This window comes from Ursus arctos, unplaced genomic scaffold, assembly GCF_023065955.2.
Source record: "Ursus arctos isolate Adak ecotype North America unplaced genomic scaffold, UrsArc2.0 scaffold_3, whole genome shotgun sequence".
Classification (NCBI taxonomy): domain Eukaryota; kingdom Metazoa; phylum Chordata; class Mammalia; order Carnivora; family Ursidae; genus Ursus; species Ursus arctos.
Genome location: NW_026622985.1, coordinates 84911316 through 84933154, shown reverse-complemented (window position 1 = coordinate 84933154; position 21839 = coordinate 84911316). Strand labels below are relative to the sequence as shown.

General features: G+C 53.5%; 2 protein-coding genes across 4 annotated transcripts in view; one reads left to right on the top strand and one right to left on the bottom strand.

Moving 5' to 3' along the window:
• The window catches only part of LOC113264493 (solute carrier family 23 member 1-like), a 60904-nt gene extending 56466 nt beyond the window's left edge, over nt 1-4438 (top strand). For all 3 annotated transcript variants that reach the window (XM_026511542.4, XM_048212954.2, XM_048212955.2), the window contains one exon: nt 786-4438. In XM_026511542.4, the coding sequence (XP_026367327.1) occupies nt 786-1042 (257 nt within the window). In that variant the 3' untranslated portion in view covers nt 1043-4438. The remainder of the gene's footprint in view (nt 1-785) is intronic.
• On the bottom strand, nt 3532-20932 carry STRA8 (stimulated by retinoic acid 8). The gene is made up of 8 exons (XM_044388528.3): nt 20741-20932; nt 16847-16922; nt 16003-16087; nt 14016-14234; nt 12885-13170; nt 8710-8783; nt 6900-7011; nt 3532-3776 (listed from the first exon to the last, which is right to left on the bottom strand). The coding sequence occupies exons 1-8, from the start codon at nt 20930-20932 to the stop codon at nt 3702-3704; spliced, it is 1119 nt and encodes a 372-aa protein (XP_044244463.1). The 3' UTR covers nt 3532-3701.
• Between the last annotated feature and the right edge of the window lie 907 nt (nt 20933-21839).

Sequence of the window (21839 nt, the reverse complement as noted above, 5' to 3'; positions counted from 1 at the left end):
ATTTTTAGGGAGACACAGTTCAGCCATAACAGGGCCCTAAGGCGAGAAACACACCAGAAGCAAAGAGAAAGACAGCTAAGAGCCCAAAGTCTAGCTGGTGAGGGAGAGAACACATGTTCCCTTCCTCCCTCCCTCTCTTTCTTCCTTCCTTCCTTCCTTCCTTCCTTCCTTCCTTCCATAAAAACCCAGTGAACACTTGCTGTGTTCCAGGTTCTAGGTACTGAGAATACAAAGAGCAGAAAGACATGCCTTTCACCTTCCAGAACCCTACAGGCTAACAGGGGAGAAAGACAATGAGAGTAGAGGGCAATACGTGTGGCAAGGAGGAAACCGAGTCTGTGGGTGCTGAGGATATCTCAGTGAGGAATGCAGGGCCACCCTTATGGACGGCTTTCAATGCTCCTTTCTTGAACCTCCTATGGCCTCTTGAGAGGACCTTTAGGATTGCACCTGCTTCGTGGTACTCTGTTTTCCACATTTGCTCTCTCCAAGGGTAAAGTGCATCTGCATTCTAAAAACAAAGCGTGGAAAGACCCACCCCTTGAAGGTGAGGCAAGGGTGGTGTTCATAGAAGATCATTTCCTCCCGCAGTGGGAGCTCAGGGAATGTCCTTGAGCGGCCTTGAGACGAGACTCCAGATGGGCAGAGGAGGAGGAAGTGCTGTTGGCAGGTGGAGGGCCTGGAGAGGAGACCTCGTGGGTGCCTGCAGGGGGCGCCAGAGGCTCCCCCAGCCCAGGTGCTGCTGGGTCAGGGCCCAGTCCTGACCGTTCGCTCTCCCCCATTAGGAAGCCTGGAGGAGAGAGGCCTCCTGGTGTGGAATCAAATCCAGGAGGAGTCTGAGGAGACTACGATGGCCTTGGAGGTGTACGGCCTCCCCTGTGGGATCGGCACCAAGTGCTGCACGTCCTCCTGCACCCAGTACCTCCCCTTCTGGCCCAAGCCGGAAGCCGGGACGGGTGAGCAGGGACCGAGCCTGCTCGCCTGCCTCTTCCAGGAGCCCTCAGGAGAGCGCCGGAAGGGTGCCGCAGAAACCAAGTTATGAGAACTGTCCTCACGCCTGCCCCAAAGCGCTCTGCACCCCCCGCCACGCGTGCTCATCTCCCCGGGCGAGGATGCCTGGGCCCCCGCAGCGGTGGCAGCCGAATTAGAATTAGATTAGGACCATGACGAGGGTGGCTTGATACAGTCACTTGGACACCACAGCCTTCCATTGCGCTCCAGCGAAAACCAGACTCCTATCTCCAGCCTACGCCAGCGTAACCCAGGGTCCGCCCCGAATCTCTCTCGGTCCACACGTTCTCGGCGATATTTTGATGCGCTGGGAGGCAGAGGCCTGGGGTGGACAGGGGACGGAGACGGGGCTGCTTGCTGAAAGGCGGCAGGAACGGTTCTCTTCAAGCCCCTCTTGTCCTCCCCGTCCTGTGCACCTGCCCCTCAGGGCTGGCTCTTCAGGAGAGGCGAGGAGCACCTCTGCTTCTCCGGGGCCACTCTGAGCTCCTGGTGCTCCCGCCTGCGTCGGGCTCAAGCTGTTCGGGATGGATTGTTCTTAACCCGCACGTTCTTGGAATGGGGTGCGCGGACTCTGGCTTAGGCTTCGGCTTGCTCACGTTGGCTGCGGAGGGATCAGAACCCACTCCACCCGATGGCCTCCTTGTTCCCTTATTAACAGGCCTCAAGACTGCAGTATTAACTCCTGCCTGAGCTTCCAGCTGGCTGCTCCGCCCCGCAAACTTCAGATTTGCAGTCTCCACTGTTAATACTTAAACCCATCCCAGTACCGACACCGTACCCACAACCACACCTGTCCTCTCGGGGCTGCTTCTCTGCCAGATGCTGCGCTGGCTGCTACGGGAAGATATCATCAGTCAAGCCCCAGGAAGATACCTGACCGATGTGGAAGAGGCCTAGGTGGGGAGGAAGGGAGGACAAGTCCCATCGGAGGGGATCTCAAAGCAGCATATCCATCCTGGGCTGCACCTATCCAGGGAGCCCTGCAGGGGTGGGGAGCAGAGGGCTGTTGGGGCTGAGGAGTGGAGACGGGAAGGAAGCACACAGCCTTCCATCGAGGTCCATGCTGACCAGGGCCCCACGGGCACGTATGATCCAGGAATGAGGACCGAACAGGAGTGCTTGGGGGCTGGTTAGAGCTGGCACGCATTCCTTGAGGACCTACTGTGTGCAGGCACCTCTGTGAAGGCTTATTTCTCCTTTCCCACATGCTGCCTTGTTTTTGACCTGGGGGGACTGGCTGGGGGTGGTTGTGGGCCCTGAGTGCCTGGGCGCTGGGGCCAGGAGCGTTCCTCTTCCCTTCCTTCCCAGCACATGTGCGGGCAACCATGAGGATGAAGGCCCTGCCTGCCCCTCATTTTGGCTGTTTATAAACGGTGCCAGCTACAGTCCTCACATATGCTCCACGGGAGTCCTTGGAGGTGGGCTGGTGACAGGACGGAGGTGAGGCGTGAGCCCTGGGGCTGAGAGCAGGCAGGACGGCGCTTGGGTCCTAACACCTAACCTGCAGGTTGGTTTCTTCCGGGCAGATGGAACAGCCGAAGTATTTGGGAGGCCTTCAGGGGAGGGGAGCCACTGTCGTGATGAGGTGAAACTTTAAAAAGCCAGGGAACCCGTTCTCTGCACATTCGGTGCATTAGTTGGGGTTCTCTGGAGAAACAGAGCCAACAGGATGTAGGACACATGTGTGCACACACAAACGTGCCCACACACTATAGACATGTGTGTACACTCACCTACACAGAGAGAGAGATGTTAAGGAATGGGCTTGTGTGACTGTGAAGCTGGAATGTCCGAAGTCAGCAGGGTAGGCTGACAGACTGGGAAGATTTGCTGTTCGTGTCTGAAGATGCTTCCTCTTCCTCGTGGGAGGTCAGTGTTTTGGTCTATTCAATCCTTCAACTGACTGGATGAGGCTGAGCCATATTATGGAGGGTAATTACTCCAAATTTACTCAAAGTCTACCAGTTTAAATGTTTATCTTATCTCAAGATACTTTCACAGAGACATCGAGAATAATGTGTGACCAAATATCTGGGTACGGCGGCCTGGTTAGGCTGACACATAGAATCTACTGTTACATCCAGTGTGCACACCCAGGAACCTCACCAGAAAGCACTCCGAGCACGGTGGGATCTGGCCTGAACTCCGTTTAGGAGTCTTTATCACCAGAAGAAGCACATGAAGCTGGTTCTGCCCTGATGTCCTACAGCTCCTACAGCACAGGCCTGGTCAGTGCCTTCCTGGGCTCCCAGAGCATGCAGGATGAGTGAGTGGCCTTCGGAACTCTCTAGAACCCACCAGAATTATGCCCTGAACCCAGCATGTGCTGAAACCACCTGGTGTCATGGCACCTCTGTGGACAGATCCTGCCCAGCTTTTCTCGAAAGGCCCGTGGCCTGGGCTTCGGCCAGGCTGCACCCAGGACCCCCTGAATAGGAGCACAGGAGGGGCAGGTGCGTACCTCGCAGCCCGCCAGCCACGTATGCTGGACAACCCTGAAAGACTGACACAGGGCCACACTACTTTTAAAGACTTTATAATAATAATCAGAAACTGAAACCTTCAAAACGCTCGGGGACAGCCACTCCGAAATGTCGCGGAAGGGGGAAGTGGGTACAGCCTCGGCTGCCGGCATTAGTACCTGGAAACTGCCCACCGCATCCATGCCCTCCCGTCCCAGCCCTTCCACGTCACAGGTCTTCGTCATCAAAGGTCTCCATGCACCTCAGCATCAGCATCTCTTCGTCAGTGGCAAGGTCTGGCTCCTGCAAAACACAGGGGGAAGAGGATCCGTGTGTCCTTCAGGAATCCAGGCCCCAGGGAGGTGGGACGGCCCCGGCATCTTCCCCCCAGTCTGCCCCATCTCCTGCTGCATCTTCTTCCAGGTTCCGGCCGGGAAGGAAGGGCTACAGGGGGGAAGGGGGGAAGGTCCCATTTCCATTTCACGCAACGCCACACTCTAGGATCTTCAGAAAGGGTTTTCCTGGACACAACAGAACTGGCTTCTTTTCCATCCTGGGCATTTCCAGGATCCCATAAGACAGAGTGAGTGGCCTTCAGAACTCCCTAGAACCCCCCAAAGCTTGATCCAAATGCCCATCCATGGAAGATGGTGAATGACACCACGGCATGCCCACTGAGCAAATACCACGCAGCTGTTTGAAATAACAGGAATGAGGTTGTTCTCTGTGGGATATACTGTTTAAAAAGAAAAGAAGGGGTGCCTGGGTGGCTCAGTCGGTTGTGTCCGACTCTTGGTTTCAACTCAGGTCGTGATCTCAGGGTCATGGGTTCGAGCCCTCCCACCCCACCCTTCAGGCTCTGTGCTCAGCGGGGAATCTGCCTGAGATTCTCTCTCCCTCTCCTGCTCATGCCTTCTCCCTCAAATCAATAAAATCTTTTTTTAAAAAAAGAGCAAGGTACAACATAGTGTGTAGTGTAGGCTCTCATTTGTGTGTGAAAGAACGTATAAATATCTGTAGATCATCCCTGGATGGCTGCGCGAGAAACCAGTAATGGTAAGTGCCTTTGGGGAAGGGAACGGGGCGTAAGCAAGGGAAGCAGGTAGGAGAGAGACTGTTTTGTTTGTATGTCTTTTGGTAACTTTCAAGTTTCAAACTATGTACGTGGGTTAACGGTGAGCTAATTGTTTAAGAAGCAGCACTAGGTTGTTTTATTCCCTTTATAATGCCCCCCCCACCCCCCATTACCTCTTCCCCTAACAGTGTATTTCTGGGTTTGGCTCTTCCTGTCTTTCCCCACCTTGGCAGAAACTGATCCCTGTTGTTTGTCATGGGTTGGTCCCCTTGGGCCCTGGGAAGCGTCCTGAAAACCCAGTCAACCATCCCACGAATGTGGGACCCAGTCCCCAGGGTGATGGCGAGGTTGGGAGCAGACTCCACAGACGAAGCCTGTCCAGCTCTGGACAGTGTCCTCACTCACTGTGCTCTACTGATGGAGAGGGGGTATATCTGAGAGGGGACCGGGTGGTCTCTGCGAAAATCACAGGGGCCCCTCATTCAGGGTGAAGACCAGAGCAAAGCTTGAGAAAAGACAGAGTGGAGCACAACGGGCACCAGGAGGCCAAGAGTCTCGGGAGCAACCACACACGAGTCTCTGTCGCACCAAGTGCTTGAATGTTGTTCAGAACAGTCCAGTTCCGTAAGCCCCTGAAAATGATGTCTGAGGCATTTTGAAGCTGCAGATTTGGGAAAGCAACAGGCTGTGAGAGGTACCTGCTGGTACTGGGTGCTGAGGTGTGTTGAATCGTATCCTTCCTACCCCAGTTCATGCCTGGAACCTTTTTCTGAAACAGGGTCTTTGCAGGTGTAATTAGTTAAGGACTACAAGATGAGCTCCTCCTGGGTTTAGGGTGGGCCCTTCATCCAAATGACCAGTGTCTTTATAAGAAGATGGGAGGCCTAGAGAGACACACCGAAGGCCTTGTGAAGACAAGAGGCCTTGGTTGGAGGGATTCAGCTGTGAGCCGAGGCGTGCGGAGGACTGCCGGGAGCCACCCAGAGCTACGAAGAGGCAAAGAAAGACCGTCCCTCGAGACTTCAGAGGCAGCCTGGCCCTGCCAGCAGCTTCATTTGGCCTCTAGCCTGCAGAACGGTGAGAGAGGCAATTTTTGCTCTTTTTAGCCGCCGGGTTTGGGGTAATTTGTTACAGCAGTCCTAGGTGCTGTCTAGCTGCTAATTAAAGTTTCATCCAACCACCTTGAGACACTGACTAGAGGCGGGGGTGGGGAAGAGGATGAGATTTTCCTCTTTACACCAGCGCACAGCAAAGGCCGCACGCCTCCCACGCCAGAGCCTCCTGGACAGCTTGCTCAAAATAGAGAGTCTTGGAGCCCCGCCTCACAACCCTGAATGAGAATCTGGGGTGCTCGGGCCTTAAGAATCTGCATTTTCCAGTTAGCTCCCAAGATGATTCAAGTTCCAGCATGTCTGCTTTATACGGATACGCCAATCCTGCTCGAGCTTTCTTTTCCACCATATGCGGGGAAGGGAAGCAGGGAAAGCAAAGACTGTCCTGTTAATCTGTTCCCCAGGCTTCGGGAAAGTGGACCGACTTCCCTTGTGTCCGAGAGAAAGAGGGACACAGTGGTAAGGACCCGACAGCCAAAGGCCAAGGGTCCATGGGAGGTAGAGAGCAGCCCGAGTGGGGTGGGGTGGGGGCTCCAAGTGGAGATTCAAAATGGTCCTGACAGAGGGAAATGAAGGATTCATGGGAAGAAGGCCAAATTATACCTTGGCCTGTTGGAAAGCTGCCCCAATTATTTTTAGACAAACATTGTCATTATTATTGCTTACCTTTTTAAAGAAACAGCTGTATCTTTGCTGAATTAGTAGAGAAAATCCTTAGCTATGAATCTGAAAGGGCCTGTCCCCTTGGTGGCTCAGGCATAACTCCCCTTCCCACATGAAAGTTTCTGGAATGTACCTTCTCATCAAGACACAGCCAGCTTTTGGGAAGCAGAAATTAATACCCTTCGAACACTGACAGCAACTATTAGCCCAGGGTCTCAGAAGACGACAGAACAGCTCAGCGTCTTGGAAAGGAGTCCCACAACATTTACAAATGCTGCAAAGAGTCAGGCCCCCGGGATCTGGGCGCCACGTCAAGGGGCTCCCCGTCTCAGGCGTGCCCTGGAGACCATCCGTGTGTCTCTTCCCCCCATTTCCCTGGACGCCTTCCCTCCCCCAGGACGTATGGGGCTGATGCCGACCACCCATGGAGCAGGCCAAGGGAATGAAGGGGCAAACACCCAGCCGCCAGGGGCCCCTGTGCTGTGATGTGAGGTGCAGCTTGGGGGGGCTCAGGAGTCCTTCCTGCCATCCTAAGGCGGGTGAGCGGAGGTCTCCTCGCACCGAGCTCTGTCCTACCTGTTTTAACTGGGGGTTAACACAGCAAAGGCCTTTAAAAAAATCAATGATGTGCATGTAGAGCTGAAACTTGTCCTCCGGATATTCTGGGTTGCCTCCGGCAAACACCGAACTGACAACAGAAAAGAGAAGAAACAGCAACTATTTAGAACCCTCCTCTTCGGCCCCCACTTGCACCCCCTGAAATACTTGGACTACAGCATGAACCAAGCACTTGGAAACACCCTGCTGAATTGGAGGACAGGCTGGAGCCCCTTTGGAAGGTTTGTGTTGCCTCGGCTTCCGTGTCACGTGTGGAACCCACGGGAAAAGGGAGACCCCAGGGAGACTGGCTCCCATGCCCTAATTTAGTGTTCTGAGCTGTGGCCTCGGGAAGAAGGAGCTGAACTGCCCCCTCCCTCAGAGTCACCCTCAGAGCCGCGCCCCTCAGCCCTGGTCCCGCATGGCTGCCCAGGGAGCTCAGGGGGCACAGGCCACACTTGAGCTCAGCCCCCAAGGTGCCCCCCGCCATAGGTCTCACACGGAGCACCAGCCCCGGTGCAGGGAGGCGGCCTGTGCGGCAGACTCCTTCCCCCTGCCTTCCTGGGACCAGGGGAGCAGCCCCACGACGTCAGGAGCCTGGACGGGTGCCCGGACAGCCTGCGTGTTGACCTCACGTCCTCTCGGAAGCAGGTCCACAAGCTGCGTGCGTAGACACCCTGTGGCAGCAATCCCTGCCTTTTCCAGGGAGAGCCGAAAACATTTTCCATAGGGTTGTTTTCGTGTTCCATCAGCAGAGTAAGGAGTTCCAGACCCTGCTTGGCAAGTACACTCTGGAGACTTCTTACCAAACTTCTCCTCACAGCCCGAGCCTGGCTCAGAACTAGGGAAGTCTGCCTCCAGCCCGGTTCAGCAAAACCAGACTCCACACACAGCTGAGAGCAGCTGGAGTCCCCGCATAGAATCTCTTTGGAGGGTTTGGACGAGTCTGTGGAGGCCGGGCCAGCAGGCCGCTGGAGGGGGAGACAGGCTGATGTCCGGTGCGCCCCCAGGCAGCCAGGTGACCAGGGGCCGCGTGGCCTCTGGGGAGAGTGGGGATATTCATTGGAATATGAGGACAGGAATGTTCCCTCCCTCCCAAAGCAGGCAAACAAAATGTCCAGGCCTTCTTTTTAGCCTTCCTAAGGGCCTGAGCCTGTAGGCTCTAAGACCACAGCTTTTCAAAGTAGCAAGGGAACGCCAGGCCTCCACTAGCTGTCTCTGCGAAAACGCCCGCGTGCTTCAGATTTCCTCAAGCTGCTTGTCTCGCCATCTCCCCAGACCCTGCTTTGTGTCGTCTCACTTCACGGGGTCAGCTCTCCCCTCCTCCCTTCTTTCCACATCCGTCCCCAGCAGCCCCGTGCAAAGCAGTTTCTCCCCTGCACGGCTCAGAGACCCCCTCCGCTCAGGGCATAGGCCTGGGTCTGTGTTGGCCCAGGTCCTCGATGCCCCGGAGCCCCTGCCCGCCTCTCACACCTGACGCTGCGGCAACCTGCCCACGGCCCCCTCGCTCTGGGAAGACGGTGGGGTGTGCACAACCTGCCACCCATGACCTGCTGCGTCTTCATCCTGGGCGAAGAGTGTTCTATGCGGGGGAAGCCCCAGATCGTGTCATCCCACGACATCCCCGGCACAATCCTAGGACCGTCCCGCTTTGAACCACAGACAAAAGTGGATCTCTACAAACTTCTAGGGAATTATGCACCCCTCTGCGGGGCTGCAGGGGAGTGGCTCCGAAACATCCCAGCTGGGGGACACACACACTCACACTGTGTCATGCCCCCTTCCTCACCTAGAGCTGGATGTACTGGGAGCCTCACTTTTGTCCAGGAAACTGGCCACATCGAAGGCATCTTCAAAGAGAATCTGAAGGAAGGCACAGAACATGGTGTGTCAGAGATGACAACAGTTGGGTGCTTGCTCTGGGCTGCTGGCAGAGATGTGAGGAAGGCTCTCTTCGTAACCCTCGTTCCCAAAGGGTGGGCATGTGAAAGCTGGGGCCCAAATGTGGGGCCTCTGCCTGGTGACCTTCCCAGGAGGTCCTAGTAAGCTCTTGCCTGCCCAGAGCAAACCCCCACCCCCAGGGGTGGGTACAAGGGAGCGGGGAAGCACTGGGGACTGTGCTCATCTTTCTTCTTTTCTTTTCTTTGTCTTTATTTTTCTTTCCTTTTTTCTTTTGTCTTTATTTTCCTTTCCTTTCCTTTCCTTTCCTTTCCTTTCCTTTCCTTCCTTCCTTCCTTCCTTTCGAGAGAGCACAAGCAGGGTGGGGGCGAGTGGGAGGGGCAGAGAGAGAGGGAGCAGGAGAATCCCAAGCAGGCTCCATGCCCAGCGAGGAGCCCAATGCAGGGCTCGATCTCACAACCTTGAGGTCATGACCTGAGCCAAAATCAAGAGTTGGAAGCTTAACTGACTGAGCCATCCAGGTGCCCCTAGGTCTCCTTTTTCTAGAAGGTGGGTGTGTGGGGAGGCCAGGCTTCCGTGTACACCAGAAGAGGGCACATCTACAGCTCCCAAGGTGTGGACGCTATTCACGCCCAAGATCCGCAAGCTAGCAGCTTCCTGCCGGGACAGCAGGGTAGGTGGTCGGCGGTTCTGGGTGAGGCTGGAGAAGAGCCAGCTCCCAGTCCTGCCACTCACTAATCTGCGTGACCTCGGGCAAGTGACCTCTTGTCTCAAATCCTCCTCTTACATGAAGGGAATCACAACAGTGCCTACCCATAGGGATGTGGCAGGAATTAAATAAGATGAGATATGTGAAGCAGCTGGTGTACAATGTCTCCAATTTGTTAGCTGTTCTTGAATATTATCTGCTTTATAAAAGAGACACATGTTTATTGTGGAAATTTTGGAAAACAGAAACAGATAAAATCACTGAGAAACAATCTCACCCAGAGAGGTCCATTGTTGACATATTGACCTATTTCCCTCCGGTCATTTCCTGAGGCATATTATATCCTACATTTCCAATTTTGTTATCTTGTTATTTAGATGGTTTATGGTCCTGCTTTTCATTAATTCTGGAAGGCTATTAAATATTCCACAGCAATGATGTACCCTTAGGAATGCAAGATTTAGCAAATAACAATGCAGGGTGCTGAGTTAAATTTGAATTTTTAGATAAAGAATGAAACATATCTGAGCATAAGAATGGCCCAGATATTACATGGGATTTTCTTATATTAAAATTTTCACTGGACGTGCCTTACTGTGTCTGACACCCCATTTACAAGCACAGCCACCCTGAGAACAGGAGAGGGAGCTCTCTGGCCTCGAGTTGGCAGGTTCTGGCAGGTTCCGCAGGGTGTCTCCTGTCCCCTTACTTGGGACACACTGCTCTTTCTCTGGAAGTCCTGTGTCTGTCCTTCTTGTCTTCTTACAATTTGCTTCCCCTGACCTGAATCCCCTGGGACTCTGGATGGCCCTTCTTCTGATCTTCCGGACATTTTATGTCCTTCCTTTTAAATATCCCTTTGCTTATCTCAAAGAGGATCTGGAAAGAGGCCACTGAAAGGACCAGCCCAGAAGCTCATCCATGCATTGTGTGTTCTTCCCCAGCAGGTCTGAGGCTGGATCCTGGGCCCTAAATTCCTGCCTTTGGCCAGTCAGCCCGTTGGAGTTCTGGGCCACGCAATGTCCTCACCGGTGCACAGCCCTCTCCCAGCTAGCCTGGGAGACTGCCAGGCTCCACGGCCATTCTGGAGTGCCCAGCAGGCTTACGGGCCTGTGCTTCTCGGAGCCTCCCAGGCACATCTGACCCTACGGCGCAGGGCCCGGCCCCAAACACACTCGTTCTGCCACAGATCCTCTCCAGGTGGACTGGGAGCTGTAGAGGTTTCATGCAACTGATCTAGAAGCCTGCGTAGGAGTAGCTGCGTCTCTGTCCCTGCCCTGGGCAGAGCGGTTCTCCATTCCACTTACCTCGTCACCCCGCCCTGGTGGGCCCAAGCCTGGGGACGGTGGTGTGGCAGAGCCCTGAACTGGGCACAGCTGAGGGACTCTGCTGCCAGCTTCCTTCAACAGCAGGAGAATGTGAGCCCTTAGCCCTTTCTGGAAAAGGTAAGAGAAGCTGCTTCCATGATTTGGGGACGTTAGATTCTGGCTTGGGGTCTGCTCTTTCTTGAGGAAAGTTTCGTGCTGCAAAAGCACACAGACCCATACAGTCAGGTTATAGCTGGACAGACTTGTCCACACATTTGGCAGACGTTTTCCTCTTGCTTTCTTTGGGTGAGCCTCCAGGGCCAGGCGCTTCGGGGCTCCAGAGACATCCGGGTTGGCTGACACACGCCATGGGTATGAGGTCCTCAGCTGTTGGTTTCCTGGCCCTGCCTGGACCATTATGGAGGAGAACTCACATCCTCTCCTCGTGGACCCAACATCAGTGGACAAACAGATGAGAAGCCAAAGTCCACGGAGTGGCAGTTGGGGGAGGGGAGCGGATTTGGGCGGGGCTGATTGACTCGCATGTCTGCGCTGGGAGTTCCTTCCAATAATGCCCCCTGTGCACCAGTCACGGTGGGTGCTTGTTAAAGCAGGTTCAGAGCTGCATCCCCTCAGGAACTCTGATTCAGTGGGTCTGAGGTATTTGCCAGGTACCTGCCTCTTTACTAAGCTCTACTTGAGGAGGATCAGGGGAGATTGTGAAGGTTGACCATAAAGGGCAGAAAGATATAAGAAAATTCTGTGATGAAGGAGACACAGGAGCTGGGCCTCCTGGACAAGTCACCCCACTTGTTAGGCCTCATCTGTCAACTGGCAGCACTGGACTGGGCGACTGGCATTCTGTTGTTCTCCAGGCCCAGGCCCTGAGGGCTGGGAAGCTTCCAGAAGGTTGGGGCATTCCAGGGCTGTATCCCCTGGGTCACAGGCACCAGGAAGGTGTCTGGCTCTAAGGCTTCCCGGAGAGCCACAGGACATCTCCTGAAAGGGAGCACCCACGAAGGGGTGTTTGGAAAGTCAGGGCAAAGCAGAGTGGTGGCATTTACCTTGTGGAGGCCATGGATACTGAACGTCCTGTAAAGTACAGGACGGGCGCCGAGGAACTGCCTGCCCCAGGCTGGAGAAGCAGGTCAGATGCGGCCCGTGTGGTAGCTGCAGCCTCCTGAGGCCTTTCTAATTCTGGAAGTGCAGCTGAAGGGCCCACTCACGCCGCCAGACACACTGCTTTGCCGATCACGGCTTCTAATAACTGGAACTCTGGGAAGTGCTTTGTAGTGAAGGTGTGGTTGCCTCCTCCCGTGCATTCCTCTTTCTTCACTGAATGGCAGCAATGCTCTTTGGGGGTGGGAACTGACCTCCTCTGAGGGGTTGGGCCTGATTGGTCCACATATAATACTGTCTTGATGATGTCAGTAATTAGCTTAGTCATCTGGCCAATTCTGGCCAATGAAAGGGCAGAAGAGGTATGGCAGAAATTTCTGGAAAAGTTCTTTCTTAACCCTTAAAAAAGTGCCGCTTCTCTCTAACCTGATGTGGAGGAGGAGGGATGACAGCTCGGTGGCTCCCAGCTGCCATTCCCCAGTCACATGGGATAGGGAAGGGAGGGAGGAGAGACAAGCCAGCTTTACCATGAGGCACAGAAGGGGGAGGGGAAGAACCAAGTCCATGGTGACATCACCGAGACTAGCGGAAAGCCCTCCTGACCTTGGGACCTCCCTGGCTGTGAGAAGTACATTTCTGCATGGTTTAATGAGCAAGTAATTTGCAGTCAAAATAATCCCAACTGATTGAACCTTCTAAGCCTTCTCTTCTGTAATCCCCATGGAAAGGTCCGGAAGCACGAGAAAAAGAAATGCCATTCTGTGGTTGTAGAGCTTACGTCGGATAAATCAGAAACACACCCTGTGAGTCAGAATCTAACCATTCCCTCAAACTTGGTAAAGGACCCCAAGCGGATCCCTGGTGTCTCCAGGCTGAGGGTGACAGAGTTGTTCCTGCACGCCCCCCTTCCACCCCAAGGGTCTTGCTCACCTCCTCCGGGGTGGAGACGAGTGAGCAGCTGGCTCCTTGGCTGTCAACCCCACTGTCCTTCACGCTGCCATCGGCACAGGCTGGTTCCTGACAGGCACCGGCAAGGCCCAGGAGGCCACTCTGTCTCTGTGCCCAGGCCTGCAGGAGACTGGCCTTCCTCTCCTCAGAGAGGTTCTGCCATAGGTGGGAGATGGCTGCGGAGACGATGGGGAGCGTCACCTCCTGTGAGGACACAATCCCATTCCCGATCAGGAGGTCCATCGTCTGCTTGTAAAAGTTGAGATACCTGAAACAGAAATGCCATCATCTCCCAGACCTGAAGATAGTGGCCACAGGAGCCTCCCCAAGCCGTGTCCTCAGGATGCCGTTAGCAGGGTGTGGTCCACAGCACATGAGCCTTGCCACAGCTCTGCGGTTTACCAGGGGCTTCGCCTTCCTAGTCTGCATGCCCCTGACACTTGGAGAGCAGGAGTCATCATGGATGACACAGATCTGTGCTCCGGGGTCCTTCCCCACATCTTCCCAGAGTCCCCATGGAGCTCTCCGCCTGATAGAAGAAAGAGCTAGGAGCGTGGCCCGCTCAGCTCTCAGCCCATGGGAAAACTGCTTAAAATTCCAAGCCCTATGAATGTGCAGACGTGATATGACGCTTGTTTTAATTCAGGGCCTGAAATTCAGGCTCAGCTGTGGATGAGCCTCCTTCCATGGGGCTAATACCTCCAAAGGCCAACATGGCTGCCACTGGTCTTGAGTCTGTGGAGCGGCCGTGAGTGGTAGTGGGAGTCTGAGCCAGTCATTCACCGTATTTCTTACGATGAGACCAATAATACAGGTAGGGTGTGTGTGTGTGTGTGTGTGTGTGTGTGTGTGTGTGTGTGTGTATGGGGGTGTTTGGTCCTCATAATCTCCATCAACAGCCCCCACAAAGTCACTCCAAATAAATACCTGGTCTAAATGAGCTCAATGTATGTGCTGTGCGATGTAGCTTCAACATTGTTTCTCTAGCCCCTCTGCCAGCCCCATCCCAAACCCCTCCAATGTGGAAATTCTGGGATGTCACATGCCACAGACAGAGCCTCTGTCCCCTTCCCCACAGGCTATGCACGAAGCCACCCGCCCAGCTGTCCACACCGTTCAAATTCCATGAGGTCTGGCAACAAGGTGACTGGGGAGTATAAGAGCTCCACTTTTTTCTCTTCCTCCTCCTCCTCTTCCTCTTCCTCCTCTTCCTCTTCTTCTTGGTCTTCCTCCTCTTCTTCCTCCTCTTCCTCCCCCTCAGCATCCTTCCCGACTGCCTCAACTGGGCACCAGATGGCAGAGCCTTTCTGAAGAACCTTATCTGAGACCAGGCTGGTGAGAAAACAGAAACAAGACAACTGCAAACTAATGCCCCCCATAAACATCCACACTGAGATTCTGAATGCAATTTTAGTGTTGGGACGTGTGTGTGCGTGTGTCTACACATGACCAAGTGGGGCTTATCCTAGGAACGCAAGATGGCTGGTTCAAACTTCGATCGTCAATCAGTGGAACTCAACACAGCAACAGACTAAAGAAGAAAAACTATACGGTCACCTCAACAGATACAGAAAAGCACTTGGCAAAATTCAACATCCATTCATGACAACAGCCCTCAGCAAACTAGGAATAGAAGGGAATGTCCTCGACCTGCTAAAGGGTACCTACAAAAACCCTACAGCTAGCATCATACTGGACAGTAAAAGACTGAATATTTCTCCGTGAAGATCGGGAACGGGACAAGGATGTTCACTCTTACCACTTCTATCCAGAATCCTACTGGCGAGTCTAGACAGTCCAACACGGCAAACAAAAGAAATAAAAGATAAACAGACTGGAAAGGAAGAAGTCACAGACAAACAGGTGACTGGAACTAGGTGCGTTTAGCAAGGTTGCAGGAGACAAGGTCACTAAAGGAAAACCAATAGTATTTCTATACATTAATGATGAGCAACTGGAAATTGAAATTTTAAAAGTACCACGTACAATAGCACCCTAAAACATGAAATACTTAGGTTTAAACCAAAAGCTCAGTCTGACAAAGAAAAAGTGGATAAGTTACACTTTTATCAAAATTTTTAAATTCTGCTCTTCAAAAGGCAGTTTTTACCGAGTGGAACAGGGGCGCCTGGGTGGCTCAGTCGGATAAGCGCCTGACTCTTGGTTTCGGCTCAGGCTGTGATCTCAGGGTCGTAAGTTCGAGCCCTGCATCACTCCATGGCCAGAGTCTGTTTCAGCTTCTCTCTCTCTTCCTCTGCCCCTCCTGCTCGTGCTCCCTCTCTCTCAAATAAATAAATCTTAAAAAAAAAAGTGGAACATGACACAATTTGGAAAACCAGGATTTGTGCCCAGAGTCTCTTCATCCTGTTGAGTTCAAATACAAGTGCACCAGAGGAAAACATAGGAGGATTCTTTTTTCTTTCTTTCTTTCTTTTTTTTTATTTCAGAGCAGAGGAAGCCTTTCTGAGTATTCTCCCAAACCTAAGTAATGATAGCAGATTGGCAGATTAGACTTCGTTGTTTGCATGGCCAAAATAACAACAACAACAAAATAATAATAAAACAAACGACCAAGGGATAATTATTTGCAAGTCATGTCCTAAAAGAGAGCTAATTTCTCAGTATACGTAGAGGGCTTCTACAACTATGCGAGAAAAAGACCACCAACCCGATAGGAAAATGGGCAAAAAATAGTCACAAAAAGTTCCCAGGAAGGGAAATACAAATGCCCTAGAACAAAGGCACTGAATTTCACTCCTAATTTAATTAATTAAAATGTAATAACTATAAAATATAATCTATTCCCGAGCTGGTGCCCCACTTTTAATTGCTGCAGTTTTAAAATATCGCCAGTGAAAAATCATAATTATTAAGATTTCAACAGAAATTTAGCCATTCTCACGTGCGCACACGATAGAAGTATTGATAGGATTTTCGTATGGGATGAAGTGTGTTATCTTAAATCGGTAAAGACAGGATGGCTTATGTGATGAATGGGGTTGGGATGAGTGGCTAATGATTTGGGAAACACCAATGCAATTGCCTACCTCACTGAGACCATCCCTCCTTGCTGATTGTGACGTGGTGCTGGGGGTCTTACCTAGGATTTCCGGAGTACATGCTGGCATATTCTGCCTTGACCTCCTCCAAGCTGTTTGCATTCCCATCCTCCAGGTTGAAGGATTCTGTTGGGGAGGGGAAGGCAAGGGTCACAAAGGGGGAAGCCCAGCCTTTGTCAAGCCTCTCCTGCCCTTCTATTTTTTTTCTTTTTAAAGATTTTCTTTATTTATTTGACAGAGACAGCCAGCGAGAGAGGGAACACAAGCAGGGGGAGTGGGAGAGGAAGAAGCAAGCTCCCAGCAGAGGAGCCTGATGTGGGGCTTGATCCCAGGACCCTGGGATCACGCACTGAGCTGAAGGCAGACGCTTAACGACTGAGCCACCCAGGCGCCCCTCTCCTGCCGTTCTGATCTGGGTAGACCATGAGTGGTCCCTGAGCCCACCCAGATTCGGGGTTAGGGAGTCAAGAGTCCCCTTTCCCTTCTCCTTCTAGATGTGATGAGCTTCTTGAACTGGCCCTTCTCAATGTAGACACCAAAATATCCCTTTCAGAGTTCAGTGTCCACCAGCTTATTCCCCACGGCTCCCACACTGAGTGCCAAGAAAGGGAGCCATGCTTTGCCTTTGCTTTTGAGTATGACAAGCACCAGTCTGCGTCCTCTCTGGTCTCTCAAGATGGGATCAGGTACCTGGTGACTTCCGTCTGTCCTGCCAGACTGTAAACTAATTTCCTTGTACCCCTGGCCCAAGTGCAGGGCCGGGCACACGGTAGGCAAGCAAGAAGTATTTGTTCACTTGGCTTAACCCAATCTCTGTTTTCGATGGAAAACCCAACCAGTCTTTCCCTGGGAAGGAGACAGGGGTGGCAGATGGGCATCTATTACCTTTCAGCTTCAGCAGGTTATCCAAGGTTTGCTCCAGCTCCTGAATGTGATTCTTGGCCTTATTCAAAACCTGCCACTGAGGACAGAGACAGACAATGCTGAAGGGCCAGCCTTCCACCGCACACACTGTGGCTCTGTGGGGACCCAGGAGTCCGTTCCCCGGGCTGAGGCCATGCCCCCTCAGGTGCAAAGTCACAGTCCTTGACATCGTCAACAAAAGGAGTGGGAACTTTGTTCTGATGTGCAGAAGGCATGAAGTTGAATTTGTATTCTGGAAAGAGTTCTCACTGAAATACTCAACAATTTAGAAACGAGCCGTGTTCAGCAGACGACTAGGGCTTCTAAGGGGCCAACAACTATATTTGCTCCTTGAACGTGGAATGAACGGTGAGTGTGGAGCAGCCCAGGCTGGCACCAAGACCAGGGCTAACTGCTGCTCGGTTGCCACAATGAGCAACTGGCTGGTTAATATGAAACGCGCTACGCTGACCATAGTTTCTATCGGCTAAGTGCACACACTCTGGTTGGTCAAAAAGCTTCTCAAATGCTCTGTCCACTTGACCTCTGAATGCCCTCTTGCTGCAGGACTAAATCACAAATGTTCCCCCCTCCCTCCTTCTTCCCTTCCTTCTCTCCCATATGTGATATTCCTAAAGACAAATGGAAACTGCCAGATTATTCAAACACAAGAAATGTGAACTGTCGTTCATCACGCTGACCACTGATACCTGTCCGGACTTACTACCTCCATCAGGCACGTGTAGCAGGCAAAGCTGCGTATGAAGCCGGCGGGGGCGGGGGGGACACAGAGTAAATAAGACAGCCCCGGGTTTCCGGCAGGAAAGACAAGATGAGCAGGGAAACAAGTACTCCTACCACGAGCTAGCATTCAGGAAGCACTGAAGGGAGTAGAAGCGAAGGGCCGTGGAAACACACAGAAGGAAGGACTGACTCCAGCTGGAAGCATCAGGAAGACGCAGAGCGGGACAGCCGAGCTCCGGAGAGAGTGCCATCTCAAAGGCAGAACTCTGTGCAGGGGCGGGGCGGGGGGGTTGCTGTGCAGGGGCAGAGGCTGCAGGGGGGGGGGCGGGGGGCGCCCCAGGGAATGGTCGAAGTGAGGTGTGGCCGGAGCACAGGGCGGGCAGAGGGAGCCGATGCAAAAGCAGCAGCCAAGGGTGGACGGCACATCCAGGAGGCTTGAGGGGAACAAGACGCACCACACTCTGCCGACCCAAAGACAGTGACCCGAGAATGCAGTGGACTGCAAGATCTCAAACACTCTTTGTAGAGTAGGGTCCACTTGGTGTCCCAGATGATCTGCTGCCCCCAGTCCCAGGGGCTCACGGTTGTACTGTTGGGCCAGTGAGGACTCCTTTTCCTATTCAGACACCAACTGGTTTCCAGAACGTCGGCCTGTTCTTAATCAGAATGTGGTGAGGTCAGCCTGACCCTCTGGTCCAGAGTGAGTTGCTGTGTTCGCTCAGCAGGGACGCCCCATGCTCACTTGCAGTCTTAGTGGGCCAACCTACACAGCCAGGGAAACCAGGCACAATTCACTGAACTTTTGTTTCTGGAATGTTTTCGGCAGGCTAATTAGGATCTTAGTTCTGGGTTGAATTACATCTCCCTGAAAAAAATATGTTGAAGTTCTAACCCCCAGAACCTGTGAATGGGACCTTGTTTGGAAATAGGTCCTTCATAGAGGTCCTTACGCTAAAATGAGGTCATCAGAGTGGGCCCTAATCCAATATGATGGTGTCCTTATTAAATGAGGACACTTGGATGCAGAGACAAACACGCACAGAGGGAGGACGAGGTGAAGACATAGGGAGAAGATGGCCACGTGACCGGAGGGCGGCATCTCTAAGCCGAGGAACACCGAGGAATTGCCAGCAAACACCAGAAGCTGGGAGGCAGGTGGGGGCCTTCTCCCCTAGAGCCTTCAGAGGGAGCGTGGCCCTGCGGACACCTTGATTTTGGACTTGGAGCCTCCAGACGTCCACCGCAATAATTTCCTGTTGTTTCAAGCCACCCAGTGTCTGATATTTCGTTACGACGGCCCTAGGAAACTGAGAGGACCTGCTTACACCTTGACCCCTGTAGACCAGATTCTGTCTTCATGGCTATTGGAAATGCAAATTTCAGGTTGCCCCTCCAGCAGGACAGAGACAGGAGGAGAACAGAGAGGACTCCCGGTCCGCACGCTGTTTCCCGGCTGTGCTGTTCCAGGCAAACGGTTCGACTTCCTGACCCCTCCGTTCCCTCATCTGTCAAATGGGGGCGATCTGAATGGAACTGGGGGGACTAAATGAGCAAATACACTGGGGAGCGAGACTAACACTTAAACAACTGACGGTGCCGCATGTTTCCACACAGCGACCTTGTGAGACGCCACCACAGGCCCCTGAGGACGCCGTTACTATTGTCCCTGTGTGACACACGTGGTGGCTGAAGCCTGGCCAGGAACGTGCCTCCCGTGGGCGGGGGCCGATCGGCCCGGCTCTCAGCCACCACGTGGTGAGGTGCAGATGGTAGGGGGTGCGAGTGAGTCTTCCTCTACGTTTACTTCCATTCCTTCCTTTGGGGCCCTGAACACATGGTCTTCCTCTGGTTGCGCCGCCAGTCTGCGCACTTCCTACCTGGCCAGCGACGGGGACTTTGGGGTTTTCAGCGTACCCCTGGGAACAGGCAGCCTACTCCTGTTCATCCAGGGGACAGGGCGCAGAGCTATGCCAGGCAGGCTCTTGGCCCTGAGCCCCTGAGCCTGGCTCAGCAAAGGGAGGAGGAAGAGCCCTCCGCACCCCTCTCACCTTCCACGCCTTTCTACGAGAGCAGGTGCGATGTCTGTTCGGATTCTCCGCGAAAAGCCCTTGCCGCCCTACTTGGCTCCTTGCACCAAGGTGCTGGGGGGAGGGGGCGCTCAATCAAGACACATTCACAGAGGCGTCGGCTCCGTGCCTGCCGAGGAACAATGCTGCGTGCTGCTGTCTAGGAGAATCCCATGTTAGCTCCGTCAGCAGGGGGCTGGGAGTTCAAGCCCAGCACATGGTCCCTGTCCTGAAGTGTCGCTTGGCTGAAAGCACCAGCCCAGGAGGGAAAACCCGCTGGCTGGAAACAGTCCCAGGGTAACGGGCTGGTCTCTGGAAAGAGCGCCAGGTCTGGAGCTGGGAACAGAGGCCCTCCTCCTGGTCCTGCCCCCAACCAGGCTGACGGGTCCTTTCTGACTCCAGTCCCTCCTCTGTTACGACAGGGTGGGGAGCGGGAAGCTCTCAGGGCCCCCTCCCCTACTGGAGACCTCCTATAATGCTCTTCTGATAACAGGAGCTCCATGCCTTCCAGCGTCACCCCAAACTGCCTAAACCTTCCTCCGTGCTCTGCCAGAGGCCGGAATAGGCAATAAAGAAGCCATAGAAGGAAAGAGGAGAAATCAAGAGCAGGAAAAGATAAATGCTTACTGGGAGAGCCCTGGTGCCTAGAGAAAACCTGGTTGGGGCACAAAACCAAGTTGCACACGTGTGTGTGTGAGTGTGTGTGTCCGTGTGTGTGCGCACGTGTGTGTTTGGGGTGGAGATGCAGCATTGGGAAGCAGCTGCTGGAGGCTCACCCCTGTCCCCTCGAGGGCCAGGCACAGGGGCCACTGGCTGACCAGGCCCTGCTATTTCCCTTCCCTGCCAGGCCTGTCTGCCGCGGGTGGGGAAGGTCCAGCTCATGCTCTACCCACGTGCGGCCACAGACAGCACAGCACAGGGGCCCACAGTGGATCCCTGACCCCAGCCGGGCTGCAGCCCTCGGGGTGGGGGCGGTGGGAGTGGGAGCTCCAGGCCGGTCCCCCCCCATCGCCCCACAGTCCCCCTGCGTGCGGAGACTATTCCTCCCACACCCAGGTCCCCATACCTTCGAGGCTGTGAGATCGGAATGGGAGTAAACCGTTTTCCTGAGGTTGCTGAACAGCCCCGCCAGGGTGGCTCGGTGGCGGGCCTGGGACAGGCGTCGGCGGGCCACCCGCGGCTCGAGCTCCTGCAGCTGTGCCAGCGGCTGGGGTGTCGCTCTGCCACTGGGGTTACTGCCTTCTCCGGAGGTCGCCATGATAAGCTGCAACGCAATATTATGCCCTTTGGGGGCCCTAAATAACAAAGATACAGTATTGAAGAAAGAGGAAGGCAGATCGAAGGAGAAAGAAAGGGGGTACTGCTCCCAAGCCGCAGGCCCCAGACCAGTGAGTATAATCGATAACAGATCCACAACAACAGATGACACAGAATCTATTATTTAAAAACACAAACTGCTCCTATATGACTCAACCATTGAAGGGCGCTGCTGCTTTACACCAGGAAGTTTCCGGAACACTGCAGGTACTCACCAGACACTTGTTAACTGACTGGCGGTGGCCGAGGAGAGCAAGCCAGGCCCTGAGATCAAGTTCCTCTCAGTCTGTTAAAAGCTGAGCAGGCATGTGGCCCACCCTTTGAGGGCTTTCCTACCATGAGAATGCACCCCTCTTCGATCTGGGTAGTGGTTACACAGGTATATGTACAAAAAGAGATCCATCAAGGCCTGTTCCTTAGATTCATGAGCCTTTTAATATATAATATTTTATATATATATATATATCTCAAAAAGAAGAAATGGACTGTTCTACCTGTGAAAGCAAAGAGTCACATGATGGCAGAGAAGTGGAAGGAGGCTTGCCTTGTCCTGCTTCTAGTGGGTTCTAAAGATGATCCTTATGTTGTTTCTTGTCACATCTGAGTTTACAAACCAGGAGCCCTTCCCTAGGAGAGGCGATTCTGGGACTGATACAGAACAGTTTTAACAGAAGACAGGGACCGAAGTCTCTTACCTGAGCCATGGACCCCGCCTTCGGGTGCTCACCCCACCACTCAGAGGACAGCCAGCATTTTGAACAGAGGGGCTGCATCTTCATCCCCTCTGTACCCCCAGGAGGTGCTCAGTGCTGGGGTTTTGAGTGAACTAGAATGGGAGCCCCCGCTGG